At 44.3% G+C, this 13869-nt stretch overlaps 1 protein-coding gene across 2 annotated transcripts in view; it reads right to left on the bottom strand.

The window, feature by feature from the left end:
• Nucleotides 1-13869, bottom strand: part of LOC119390964 (general transcription factor 3C polypeptide 3) — a 156634-nt gene that overhangs the window by 57739 nt on the left and 85026 nt on the right. For both annotated transcript variants that reach the window (XM_037658677.2, XM_037658678.2), the window contains exons 11-12: nt 5015-5255; nt 1936-2154 (exon numbers count right to left, since the gene is read on the bottom strand). In XM_037658677.2, the coding sequence (XP_037514605.1) occupies nt 1936-2154; nt 5015-5255 (460 nt within the window). The remainder of the gene's footprint in view (nt 1-1935; nt 2155-5014; nt 5256-13869) is intronic.

Below are 13869 nucleotides of genomic sequence, written 5' to 3'. Positions count from 1 at the left end.
AATTCGAATCTCGAAGGCCATGCTTTTGTTTGCATCAATTGAAAGATTCTGTTGCTTGCCCCTCTCATGCGGCTAATATTACGGTCAAACGAGGCCAAGCTGCGTGAAAATGCACCATGGCCGCTCTCTTTGGTAGTCACTCGGTCGGCTTCGGGCGCACTTCGCGACGTATCATACGGGAACGGTCCGACAGTTATGATGTAACAGCGGGGTTCCCAATACATTGTATCCTATGGGAGCTATGCCGGGACCGGCGGAAAACGACGTAACAGCCGGGAAAACGCAGCAGTGAGGAACGTAACAGCGGGGTTCTACTGTATTAGGGAAACTAGAAGTGCTCACCCTGCTATGCGTGGAAGAAAAACAGGAGTGTCACTTGTGCCGCTGACAAATGTTCTTCCTAGTATAGAGGGATTGGAACCCTGGCCTTGACGCCCCGAAGGTCTTAACCACTGGGCTACACATCCTTTTTGCTTGATTTACTGCAGGGTCACACACCCATGCTTGCCAAATGTGGATAAATATATCTGAGCCATATATATGCGTCGTACTGGTATATTACACAAAAATGTAAAAGGAGAACTTCTGCTGTGAAGGCATTGTTGAAATATTTCGTGATAGTGGAATAAGAACTATATTAGCAGGACAATCTGTGATGTCAACACTGCGTTTTAATGATCATGGAATGGGCATTTGGTCTACGAGTAGTGGCGGTCTCACTCTATGCCAACATGGCTACTACAGCGGGTCAGAAACATTATCGCTTGGGGATTCGAATGCATGGGGCAATAATCTCGCGAAAATATCGGCCATAAGTGATCGCTTGCCAGGTGTAAGAGCTAACGTGTTATAAGTAGTAGCAGCACTAGATTATGCAGTTATGGCACTGCAGATGCTCAACTATCGCTTTGTGCTGATCGGGCATGAATAAAATCCATCAGGTGACGTGGTTGGCTTTTTCTTGGATAAGAACTTATGACTTTTTGTGGAATGTGACGAAGCCCCAGCGATGACATTAGTAGCCCTGACAACAAATCTTGTGGTGACGGCAGTGAGGATTCGGACTCTGAATAAGAGTGAGGGGTTGTTTACAGAATGAGAGAAAAATAAAAGGGCAGTGTACAATTGATGTAGCGCCTACCCAATGTGTGTACGCAAAGGTACTAAGCCTTGCTGAATTTTTTAAGCAAAGCTTTTATAACTCACAGATTTCGGTGTCGTATGCGAAAAACCCGGCACCCATGAGCGCAAAGAAATGCGCCTCTCGAAGGTGTGCACCTTCGAGAGGCACCATTTTTCAATAATTGAAGCTCTCCCAATCGCGCGCTCATCGGCGATTGGCCATTTCTGACAAGGCAATCCGGTCTTTTATTGAGGTGGCTTGTCATTTCACGCTGCCACATTTCATTGTCGCATGACTGTTGTTATTACCTGTAGCAACTGCCAAGCGTTACACTGCTAAGCATGCAGGTGAAGGCACAATTCCTGACATGGAGCAAGGAAACAAGAGGGAGCACCACGCAATGCGATAGAATGAAAGAAAAAAAAAAAAGACAGACAGAAAGAGATGTAGCACGCAGACGCAAAGCTTAGCTTGCCCCTATTTTCCCGAAAAGTGCAAGGGCACCTGAATTTTTTGGATATGTTCATGATGGCTACTGTAAGAATTCGGAGCTGCAACTTATTTATGTTCTCGGTGCCCAAAATCCTTTTTCCTGGTAAGCTTAACCAGCGTAACGATTGAACCCCTAAATTTGCGTCAATTTTATGCAAAAGAAAATACATATATAGTGCGATCATCATGTGAGTAAACATCGTACATATCGCTATGAAAAAGAATAGACGTTGCCACAAGTGACAGGTCCAAGATGCACATGGCAACAAGTAATCCTTATCAAAACAATGCAATTGTGGCCATCAGGAGAAAACACTCACGTCTGCATCTCCCATTGCTCCTTGCTGGGGGGCATCGGCTGACTCGAGGCATGCAATGGCCCGGTCCGTGAGTCCTTGGGCCAACAGCAGCTGGCACAGGGCGAGGCGTGCCTGAGCGTGGCCGGGTGCCAGCTCACACGTGCGCTCGTATGCACTGGTCGCCTCCCGCAGGCAACCCAGCTGTTGCAGGCACTCCCCGTAACGCAGCCACACTGCCGCCTGTTGCCACAAGAGTAACACAAGGGGTCTGCACTAATCGGCACTGCGAGTTTCCCTCGCCTTAGGGCTTCGAACGAGGGTGCACACATTACGCAAAGACCTTGCAATGACGTCCTCAGTAATGTCTACTAAGGCCGTGACAAGCAACATATTGTGATTAACCTGATTCTAACTGAAAAATCTACTGATTACAGTCCATGCTCGATTTTTTTGCACTCATTAGGAACTGTAAATAAACCGTTAAATTCAGCAGTCTCAAAAAACCAATTAATGCTTTTTTTACTTCACTCAAGTTGTAAATTCGCCACAGCCACATCCAAAATAGCTCTCAAGGCCCACCAGTGTACTTATCATGCATCTCAGTGCTTGCACAGGCTCTTGTGAATATGCTTGGTACCTGCTGGAAACCCCATTTAACTAAATGCCAACTGCTAATTGAAATGTGTGTCTCGTGAAGAGCGTCGCCGATACCAGCAATTCGCAAAAAAAATTACAGCTCTCTCTCATGGTCACTAACCAAAGTGCGTTTTGAAATGATGATATGGAAAACAAAGACTAAGGTGGAAGAGTGGACGACAACTCGTCTGGCTTTCCCCAATGGATGTGCGTGTGTAAACGATGTGCTACTCTATGAAAATCTTCACCACTTCATTGAAACACACCATTTGCTGCTGCGTAGAGCGAATCGTCCCTAGACGTGTGCGACATGTCGTACACGAAGCTCACACCATCATTGCCGGAACACTTTCTGTACTCCCATATAGTACTAACAAGTCGGAGCGCAAAAGATGACGCAGTACAAATAAGGGAAACAGACACCACAAGCATGCTGGACCACGCGTGCGCGTTTGGTGTGAGTGTTCTTTGTAGTATCCCACTTTGGTCCTGATCGCACATGGGCACGGTGATGGCAAGCTGCTGTCGTTCCTGAATGTAGCATCCCCACAGAAACAGGCAGCAGTGCAGTGCGTTAGGACTGTCGCCATTAAAAGCATGCGGTACGGTTACAGCTGCACTGGGCCACACACACTACTGAACAGTTAGCTGATAATACTCGTTATAATAGGGCTGCCAGCAATTAACCGTGTTGGTGGATATGCCGCCTGCCACAATCATGCCTTCGTGCATTTCCGGTGCTTATCCTTAATCACCGTACTGCGCCGCGACAGTGACCCCGTCAAATTTTCGATATGCTTAACCCTATAACACCATAGCATTGAGGTAAAACCTACTATTGAGATTTGCTGTGGTTGCAAGTGAACCAACTCACAAAGGCACTGGTTTGAGTATGTGACATGATCAACGTAGCAGCAGTGGTTGCTTCAGTAAATGCCACTCTGGGCCAACAATTTGAGCAGAAAGTCCATAACATCACGTGTCAAAAAGTTTCAGTGACTGAAATTTCAGACATTCTTATACATTAACTCCATGGGGCTTGTAGCGGTGCTGCGGAAGCGTCTGAATTTTCAGGCATATCCACAAAACTGGCAGTTGACTGAAAAATCAGCTGACAAAAAGTTTCAGCATGACGATAAGCACCAATAACCTGTCGAAGTGTGTAGCGTTTCTGTTGTAATAAAACAATATTCCTAAAGTTCTGTTCAGATGAAACAAACTGTAGCATTCAACATTCTGCCAAGAAGGAACTTAAATTAGTCTAATTAGTGGATATGTGAGTGTCAATGGCAGATCCATCCATAATTACTAGCAGTAGTGATGATGGCAGAATAATAAAGGTGCCTGGGTCGCACTGCAAGGCAGCTAACGATAAGTTACCCGTAAGACAGTGAACCACCAAATTGTGCTTATTGACTGTATTCACCGTTTTCAAATGCAACGGGCACCCATCACCGTAACCTATGCTTTAAAGGGACACTAAAGAGCAAAATGATTTTTCTCGCATTACTAAAGTAGTCTTCCACGATACCAAAAACACCACGCTTTCTGCGCGAAGACGCTTAAGCGAGAAAACGCGCAAAAGGAAAATACAGGTGGCGACGCCACCTTGGAATTCCCGCACCATTTTCCGTGACGTTACATAGTTTTGACGGTGCCTGCTTGGGCCTACGTAATTCCTAATCGTTTAAATCGAAGTACATTGTTCTCTTAGGGGGCCAGAGACTTGACATAACGAGTTTGTGGAAATTTCGTCGAGCCAGTGGCGCCAAAATACGTTAAATGCTCTTTGAAACCTTTTACATCACGAATTACAAAGTTCAGCGCGAAATTTAAAAATGAAACTTTGAACTTGGTTTTCTCCTCTAATAATAAACCTATGGTGGTGAAATAAACTACACAAGAGTTCTCCGAGCACACTTTATCAATCTAAACCAATTCATTGTTTCTCTTTAGTGTCCCTTTAATTCGAACTCCGCTTAATTCGAACAATTTTATAGTCCCCTTCGAGTTTGAATTAACGAGCTTTTACTGTAGTGGCATTGTTGCGAGGTGCTGCCAACTACGATGAGCACTCACGCTTACATTAAAACCAAATTAATATATCTTAAAGGTAATGTTCACCGCTAATAATTGGCCAGAAGTGCCCACATGTACAGGACAATAAACAACACAATCTTCTCGAGGTTTCAATTTTTGGTGTCGGGGGTCCTTTAAGGTGCTCGGTGTAGTATTGTATTTTTGAGGGATTTTTTTAGCGACCTAGGTTTCACCCACTGCGGCAACATTCAAATCACTGCTAAGAACACAAAAATTTTTTTCTTGCAAAGGTACTCCCAGAAGGTCGAATATTGCACTAAACTGATTACCCACAATTTCTTAGAACAGCATCTGCGAGGGTGGAGTGCAATATCTGGGACATTTAGAATGGAATGTCCCTGTCATTGATGGTGTCGACACTGACCATTCCATAGTTTTGTGTGTTGACTAGCGCGTGCAGCAAGGGCAGAGCCTCTTGCATGCGCCTCACTTCCATCAGTGCCTCGGCCACGTCGAGGAAAAGGTCGCCGGCAACCTCTGGGTCTTCATCACGCTGCAGCTGGTCCACCAGGCCGCTCGTCAGCTGCTGGCCACCACCAAGGTAGACCAGGCACAGAATCAGCTTCGTACGCAAATCCACCGGCATCTCTGCTGGAACCTCGCACCTGCACGCATTAGTAAAGCAGTGCAGGGCACACAATGTTAAAGTGAACATTACAACAGTACGGAAGGGGTGGAACACAACTGCAGAACAAGCACTACACTCGCAACTCCATGCACTGCATACTCTCACGGCACACTTGACTAGTTACTCTCGAACACTTACATAGTGCAGTTTAAGTTCCTCCAATGCATGCAATCCTTTAATTGTCTAACAGCAACGAGCTCTCAGAGGTGCTCTCACCTTGAAGCACAAGCAAGACATAACAAAATTCTGATCATGTGACTTCCCTGGGAGTAGGCGAATGGTCGGCTGCATCAAGTAGCCAATCAAATGTACCATTTGACTTGCACAATGCTTTTTAACCACTTTCAAGACATGGATACTTCTCATGTGATGTGAAGTAGTAATAAAATATTTATGAGGTGAAGACAAAGAAAGGCAGAGGCAAGGGTTATTCACTGTTAAGCCCGAACCACACGTACACGTAACCGCACCCGAGCATGCGCATGCGTAGACGGCACTAGCACACCATAGCACATTGGGTGTGGGCATCAGTTGCAGCCTGAGAGTATCGAGCTGCATTTACATGCATTGAGGAGCGCTTGCAGGCCTGGAGGTACACAGCTACGACATGACTTTACTCTTTTATCAACTCGGCCTATATATACAGTAGAGTATATAGCCAATACAGATTGCTTTTAATTTTCTTTTCACACATATTTAAAGGGACAGGTAATCGCTCAGAACATGAATTGAGATAAACCCACTTATGGAAAGATAGTCTATTGTGTTGGCTAGAACGAACCCTGTTTTTCTCATTAAAAGCGAATTTACATTTTTGTTTCTTCACCAAAGTCACGAAAAATGAGTTTTGGCACCCAATGTGACTCAAAAGCAAAGATGCATATGATCCCCATCACGTGAGCTTTTACTAGTGTGGGTGGTTAAGTGTCTCTATATTAGCGTTGAAATGCAGTACACATTTTTACTATAATCTTTTTCTAACTTAAAATCTGCAAATATTTTTTTGTTTGCAGTGAGCACAACAGTGGCGCTGCCTTCGCTTGACATATGATCCAATGGCCATGAGTGGCAGCATAAAAGTTGTTAGCTGAGGGACTAGCAGCACCTGCCGATGAGTTGGAGAAGTACGAGGAGTGCCTGGCTTGCGAGGCGGTAAAAGGACTCCACGTGACAATGATTATTCGAAAAACCTCAGCTTCTTATATTCAAAAACGATTGAGGTTGTCAAAATGAAGGTGATCAACCACAGTTGCACTCACTCCTGTGAAAACAAAACGCTGACCGTAACGAACAGTTTGTGAGGAGGGCTACCAGCATCACTATCTCTTGACGGCATTGCTCTAGGAGAGACTAACTTTTTTAAAAGTAGTTTCTCAGATGGAAAATTCTGCTTGAAAAATATCTGCGCACTTTTGGGATCAACCACTGCAGTTTTAAAGGGACCATGAAACAATTTTTTAAAATTTTACCAATGTTTAGGCTACAGCACCATGAAATCATTCGCACCATAAATTAAGTGACGCACCTTTTATCAAGGCAGCTACAAGCAAATACATTCAAACCTCACTATAACAAAGTCGCATCTGCCACGAAAATAACTTCGTTATATCTAAAAATTCGTTATACAGTAGCCGACCGATAAATCAGACACCGATAATTCGGACAGTCGCGCGGCACCGCCGATGGTCCCATAGAAGTAATGTGTAAAGACGACCGATATTTCGGACAGCTGCGAGATCTATATTCGATAATCCGGACCCTATCCGAGACTGTCGCACACGCCGAATCGCCAGCCATTATCTCCTCCGCTCCGGCACCCGTACCATACAAAGTATGGCCTCAGAGATCAAAACGAAAGCTAACTGGTGATCTATGAGGCTTTATTTCGATCGCTACTTTATGCCTCAGAGATTTGTGATTGGAAATGCCGATCTAGGAGGCACTAGTCAACTGTGGGAAGTCGTATCGACATCGCGAACATCCTACATTCCGGTTCCTGTTTCCCCGCGGTGCGCTGCTATCACCGCCATCCTGTCGAATGCGTCTGCGCTAAGGCGTTTTGCGCGCGCGTTCATTTTTAGCTTGAGACTTGCTTTATTTTACGCTCTACTGTCTCAAAAGATCCGAGTTAAATGGAGCCAACGGTGCCTTCACATCCAGCGCCGAAGGCCGCGCCGACGACAATGAAGCGCGTCAGTAGTCAACTGCCAATTTTTCGGACGTCCGATTTTCTGGACTTGCTCGAAAATTCGGATGCTTTCGCGACACCGTCACCAGCCCCATAGTCGTCAATGGTCAAGAACGACAGAAGTTTCGGACGCTGAAACTCTTCGGCGTCTGATTTTTCGGACTTTCTGCCCAAATTGCACCTCTGCCGCGTCTATCATCTCGTAGGTTCGAACCAGCGCTTTCGCGAGTCGACCTGTTTGCGACAGTAGCAGAGTCCGAAAGTCAGCTTTGTCGCGATGCCGAAGTGTTATGGGGTGAAGCGGAACGGAAATTCAAAGGGGCCGCTATCACGGCGCCGTGCAGCGATGTCTTCACGGATAAGCAGTGGAAATGCACGGAGGTGTGATGGCGACAGGTGGAAAACGCGCCAGTACGGCTCAATCGCTGACAAGCCTTACGATAAGCATCTTCAGTCAACTGCTCGATAGTGCATGTGGCCTGGTGCAGTTGCATGCATAGTGCACGCATTTAATAGGCGAGAACCCAAACGCGCCGCCCCGCCATTCATGCTGCCTCTTTGTGCGACCGCTAAGTGCGCCGCACAGATGCGTTGCCTTCACGAACAAAACCAGCTCGTCATCGTACAGCGATCACATCACACTGGCGGAGATACAGGCGGACTTGGTTGTACGTAAGTGCGGGCAGCAACACATTGACAACTTTTTTCGGCCACTGGGACCCTGAAGTGTCAATGAAAGCATTTTTTTTCTGACGCATTTGTTTTTTCGGACATTCAATAATTCGGACTTATTTACGTTCCCCATGGAGTCCGAATTATAGGTCGTCGACTGTAAACGTTTATTTGTAACACTGTAGCTATGAAAAGACCATTCTTCATTTACTTCGTTATAACCGAAAATTCGTTATATACGTGTTCGTTATAACGAGGTTTGAGTATATGTGAAGCTCATTCTCAGAACTGCCTTTCCTCATTAACTTGCCAACTCGCAGCTGTCGCTGGCGACGGCAGCACGCTCGACAGAGATGAAGCGCATCACTGAGTGGTTGAGATCTGCCCCGCCAGGTGCCACAACACTACCAGCCGTTCCCTCCTTCATACTGCAACGCGCTGCTGGGTATGTGTTGTCTTTCGTTTTCTTCAGTCCTTGTCATACAGGGTGTTTCAAGAAATGTGTCCAACCTTCTAAAGAATCAGCAAAATGCGATATTTAATTGATGGCTTCAGAATTGGTTTTTCTGTAGTGGCAGGAATTTTAAGATGGTTAAAGAAATTATTTGAGACTGTAATTAAAAAGTTAAATTAATTAACATTTTAATTAGTGGAGTTAGGTGGTTGTGTCAAATGGGAGAATTGAAGTTCTTCATGCCCGAAAGCCAACCCAATTTTGAGATTTCGAAAAAGTGTCATCTAGTAATAATTACGAAGTAATGAAATTTAACCAATTCAATGGTGAAACCTAAACAGAATTATGAAAGAACGCAACTGCCATATTCTTTTGAGACGTCCAAAATGAGTGAATGACTTTTTCTGTAGCGCTAGGCATCTTAAGATGGTTAGAGACATGACTTGAGACAGTAATTAAGAAAGTTAAATTAATTAACTTTTTAATTAGTGGAGTTAGGTGACTGTGTCAAATCAGGGAATTGAAGTTCTTCGTGCCAGAAACCCATCCCAACATTGAGATTTAGAAAAAAACAGCCTCTAGTAGTGAAATACAACCGAATTCGATGGCTTTCGCTGTTGAAAGCAGTTGCATTTCAATGAATTTCATTACACCACAGCAATTACTAGAGGGTGCTTTTTTCGAAATCTCAACGCTCGGATGGCTTCCTCGCATGAAGAACTTCAATTCTCCCATTTGACACAATCACCTAACTCCACTAATAAAAAGTTAATTATTGTAACTTTCTTAATTACTGTCCTAAATGATGTCCTTAACTACCTTAAGATTCCTGCCGCTACAGAAAAAACAATTCTGAAAGCCCCGAGCAAATATCGCATTTTCCTGATTTTTTTAGAAGGTTGGACACATTTCTTGAAACACCCTGTATGTGGTACAATATAAAGTAGGACCACCTAGCCCCCACTGCAGCCTTATCAACTGTCCCCATTTTATTCTCCTCTACGCCTCCTCTATGTTGAGATCTGCCACCACATTCCCGATCGCAGAAATACCACAAATAATAAGAGTCGCTGTACCACAACTGGCAGGGATTCTGTCCACAGTCAGAACTCAAGCTCGGATACGAGCCCGGGCATCATGGTAGTCTTCAAAAATGATGCAAAGCGAGACACAGTGTTTGCGAATGCTTGGTTTCAGCGCGAAGTTCTGTCTGCAGTTGGGACATTCTTGTCGTGTCTGTGACTGTCTGTGCTTTAACTCGAACCTCTCTGCAAGAGAATCAATGTAGAAACAGCATTGCATCACCTAGCTAAAGCCTAGTAACGACCGAGAAGCAACCTAGAAAGAACCCTCATCACCTAGCTAAGGCCTAGGGACAACCTAAAGCAACCAAATTAGTCTTCGGGATCGTCCAGTTTCGCTGTTTCAAGCCTTGCGCTGCTCAGTGCAAGCTTCGCCAATTTTTGTGCGAGTTTACGGAACTGCTTTGCGACATGGAACTACTGCGTGTTTTGACATTTTCCGCTCATAAGACTCCGCTTATTCATGTTTTTTCATTGCAAGAATGGCATACAAGAACAGACACGAATGACTTGTAATTCGTCGAGCCTTTTAGACTTACTTATTAAAAACAATGATGATGACTGCGTAAGGCCTGGCACGATTATATCGGGAATCAGTGACCGCCTTCCTATTTATACGATTTATAAACCCAATTCAAATTCCAAAATTGACCACAAAAAACTGAATCATACACTATAGGAGATATAAACGCAAACGATTTAGATGCATTTCAACGTGAAATAACAAACATAAATTGGAACCCAGTGTTTGAATGCACGAGTGCTGAGCAAGCGTACAACGTTTTTATGGGTATACAGTATAACCTCATTACAACAGACCTTCATAATGAAGAGGATTTTGGTCTGTTGTAAAGGGAGTATGTAAAATCCAAGTACTGTTATACAACAGACTTTTATGTAAACGCTGAATGGGTCTGTTATAACCAGAGAGAATTACGAGTCACAAACATGGTCTTATTTTTAACGGGGGACCAAAAAAAAAAGCTGATTTTTGGAAAATCGCATTTTCAGTTTTCGTAGCCCATTTTCTATCTGATTTCAAAATATCTTCACTGAAAACTATGTAGAAGTGCTATAAAAATTTTTTTTGCGTCTGCCGACTTGGATAAAACTGCGGAAATCGCAAAAAAAAACAGCGTTTTTCAAAATTATAGCTCGGCAACGGCGCAACCGGTCGCCACCATTCTGGGCTCGTCATGAAGAGCATTTCTCCGTGTTCAAGTTCTCCGTTTCAGCTAGCTCCTCCATTCAGTAACAAGCGTACAAAAAGCACATGTTTGAAGTTCAATTCAAGGCCTCCGATTGGCTGCTTCTGCCGTGATGCTTGCTGCGGGATCGTCGTCTGCTGCTTGTGCGTCGCGAGGTCGCGGCTGTCGAAAATTGCGCAACTTAGTGACGCGTTCGCACTCGTTCTGTGTTCACGGGTCGACGATAATTTAGAACGCTTTAGTTTGGCAGCCGCAAGCGGAAGCTCAATCATCAGATTACGATAGCGCGCCGCACTCGTCGCGAACATCGCAAACGTATTCGTTGGACCCGCTGTTAGAGCTAGGTTCTTCTTATCAGCACTTCAGAGCTTATGACGAAGACCACAGCGGGACAACTTTCTGAACTCGCAATCGAGCATGACGTACTCTGAAATATCGGGCACTGCGGCCGCGCACATTGCAACTGAGCTTTCTACTCGATGTCGTGGCTAGGCCTAACTCCGCTGACGGTGCCGATGTACGTGAACAATCCGAACTTTGCGGGCAAGAACATCGCGCTAGCGGACATGTGAAAGCGAAGAAGCCGCAATGTCCTTCGTTGCAAGCAACGAATCGCATCGCCCGCTGGCTCCTCAGAACTGCGGATGGGCATTTTGCACATCGACAGCGGACCCCTCAGCCAAGCTCGCTGCGCAGCGACCGCTCGGAGAAGCGGTGGCAGCGGCTAGCAATTTCGCGCGTCAGCGTCCCAAAACGCAACACCAAGCACGCTGCGTGCCGATTTTTTGTCGCTACAGCTAGGCATAGCTGATCATTCACAGACCGGAGGTCGGCGGCCTTCGTTCTTAAATCGGTACGTCGATATCCGCGGTGCGCTCTTCCCGTCCCGAAAGTATGCTAAGCGATGTTTGAAGTCGGAAGTTATTGAATTTGGTATGTCCGTGGTAGAAAAGTCCGCTCTAAAGGAGTCCTGACCACCTTGCTGGCCTGACATTTTAGTCAATTATATCCGAATGTCCGTTGTACCAGAATCCGTTGTAAACGAAGCTCAATCAATGGAACAAATACGGAGGTCGGCGTAACGCCGCAAATTGGTACGCAATATCCGAATGTCTGTTATAAACAGATCCGTTGTAACGAGGTTATACTGTACTTAAGTTGACCTATCGTAACTGCTTTAAGCTGAAACAGGTAAAAAGGTCGAGAAAACCCTGGATGACAAATGAGTGTCATAGACTGGTTAAGAAAAAGGATGTTTTGTTCGCCAAATTTGTAAAAACGAGGAACCAAAGTGATCTTTCTAATTTTAAAAAGTTCAGAAACCCCGTGACAAAATTTCTGGGCAGAACTAAAAATACCTACTTCAAAAACATCTTTAATGAAAAACTTGGCAACAGGAATTTAGTCTGGCGAGAGATTAATAATGGTTCTCCTCGAAATGATGAGCTTGAATTCACAATTGATAATGAAAAAATAAAGGGCAAAGACTTAGCTCATAAATTTAATACGCATTTTACGACTAGTCTCATCCAAATCTAGTGTAAACTGTGATGCAGTAAAGCCGTTCTTGGATGCTCCCGACTCGAAAACGGCTTTTCTGGAATCAATAACTCCCAAGGAAATATATTCAACTTTTGCATCCCTGAAAAATTACGGGGCTCGTGACATTGATGGAACAGAAACCAGGCCCATTAAGTATATTCTTGACATCTGGTCACCAGTATTTTTCTTTTGTCTTTTTAATGTTTGTCTGTCCTCAGGTATTTTCCTTGAAGATATGGAACGCGCCAGAGAGACCATAATAGTATTTAATTCCGGTGACAGAAATAACTTTTCAAATTACAGACCAATAGCTATATTACCTGTCATCTCCAAAGGTTTAGAAAAAATTATATGCAAACGAGTTTCATCTTTTTGTGATAAACACTCCTTACAATCTCCACAGCAGTTTGGTTATCGCTGTGGCATGTCGACCAAACTAGCATTATTAACTTAGAAAGAACTTATTTTTAACGGCTTCGAAAATAAACTGCACGCATTCTGCAATGGCGTCGTCAAATGCAAATTGCAATGGATATTTTCTTGTGAAAGTAAAAAAAAAATGAGGTGCTAACAGGGGTAAAACGGGAGTGGGTTGCATTCGTTCAGACTGCCCAGAGCAACCTAAAGGGCCTTTGATAGCACTCATGGGTTCTGTGGAACTATGTTTGAGAACCCATGCTCTATGGGCACGAAGTTATAAAAGCTGAAATACCAAGTTATACAGTAGACTCTCAGTAAACGGAAATCTCTTGAAGGGAATTGCTGCTTAAATGGCACAGCTGCCTCTGACATGATTGGTTACGTACTTGAATTCTGCACCCCTGTTCATCTCTCAGTAAATGGAACTCCTGTTAAATGGAACATGTTGTCATGGTCCCTACACGTTCCATTTAATGAGAGTCCACTGTGTGAACAATTTTGTGATATCGCAGTTTGTTATACATATTGAGCTTTAACTGAAGTTATTTATTGCCTTAGCTGTACTTTGCAAAAGCAGTAAAACTGTTAAATACTAATATCTCTTATAAAAATGCTTCGTTATAAGCAAATGGTGCCCTACAGAGCTGAGGTTATAAAAAGTGAAACACTTTTTAAGTTTGTTATACTACATTCTAATCTGGATTCAACTGTAAGGGGCCAGCATAACGCTATTATTTCTTTTTTTGCTTGTGTCTGTTACCACCTAGTCGTTCCCTACCCTCCATTTCTGGTGAATCACCAGGAGCCAATGACTAAGTGCGAGGAGCCATAGTATAGGAATAGAATCATTACTGCAGTGTGATGTGATGGTGGCAGGCGAGACCGTGCGGTCGTTACTATACTCGGCGACAACTTTTCTTGACAGCACTGTGGAAGCTACAGAACCAAAGCGCATGCCTGCTACCGCACCAGAAAATAGTACAGTGGAACTTCGATTATACGACTTTCAGGGGACCGCGCAAAAT

The sequence above is a fragment of the Rhipicephalus sanguineus genome, chromosome 4 (genome assembly GCF_013339695.2).
Source record: "Rhipicephalus sanguineus isolate Rsan-2018 chromosome 4, BIME_Rsan_1.4, whole genome shotgun sequence".
NCBI classification, from domain to species: domain Eukaryota; kingdom Metazoa; phylum Arthropoda; class Arachnida; order Ixodida; family Ixodidae; genus Rhipicephalus; species Rhipicephalus sanguineus.
This window is presented reverse-complemented; position numbering and strand designations above follow the sequence as displayed.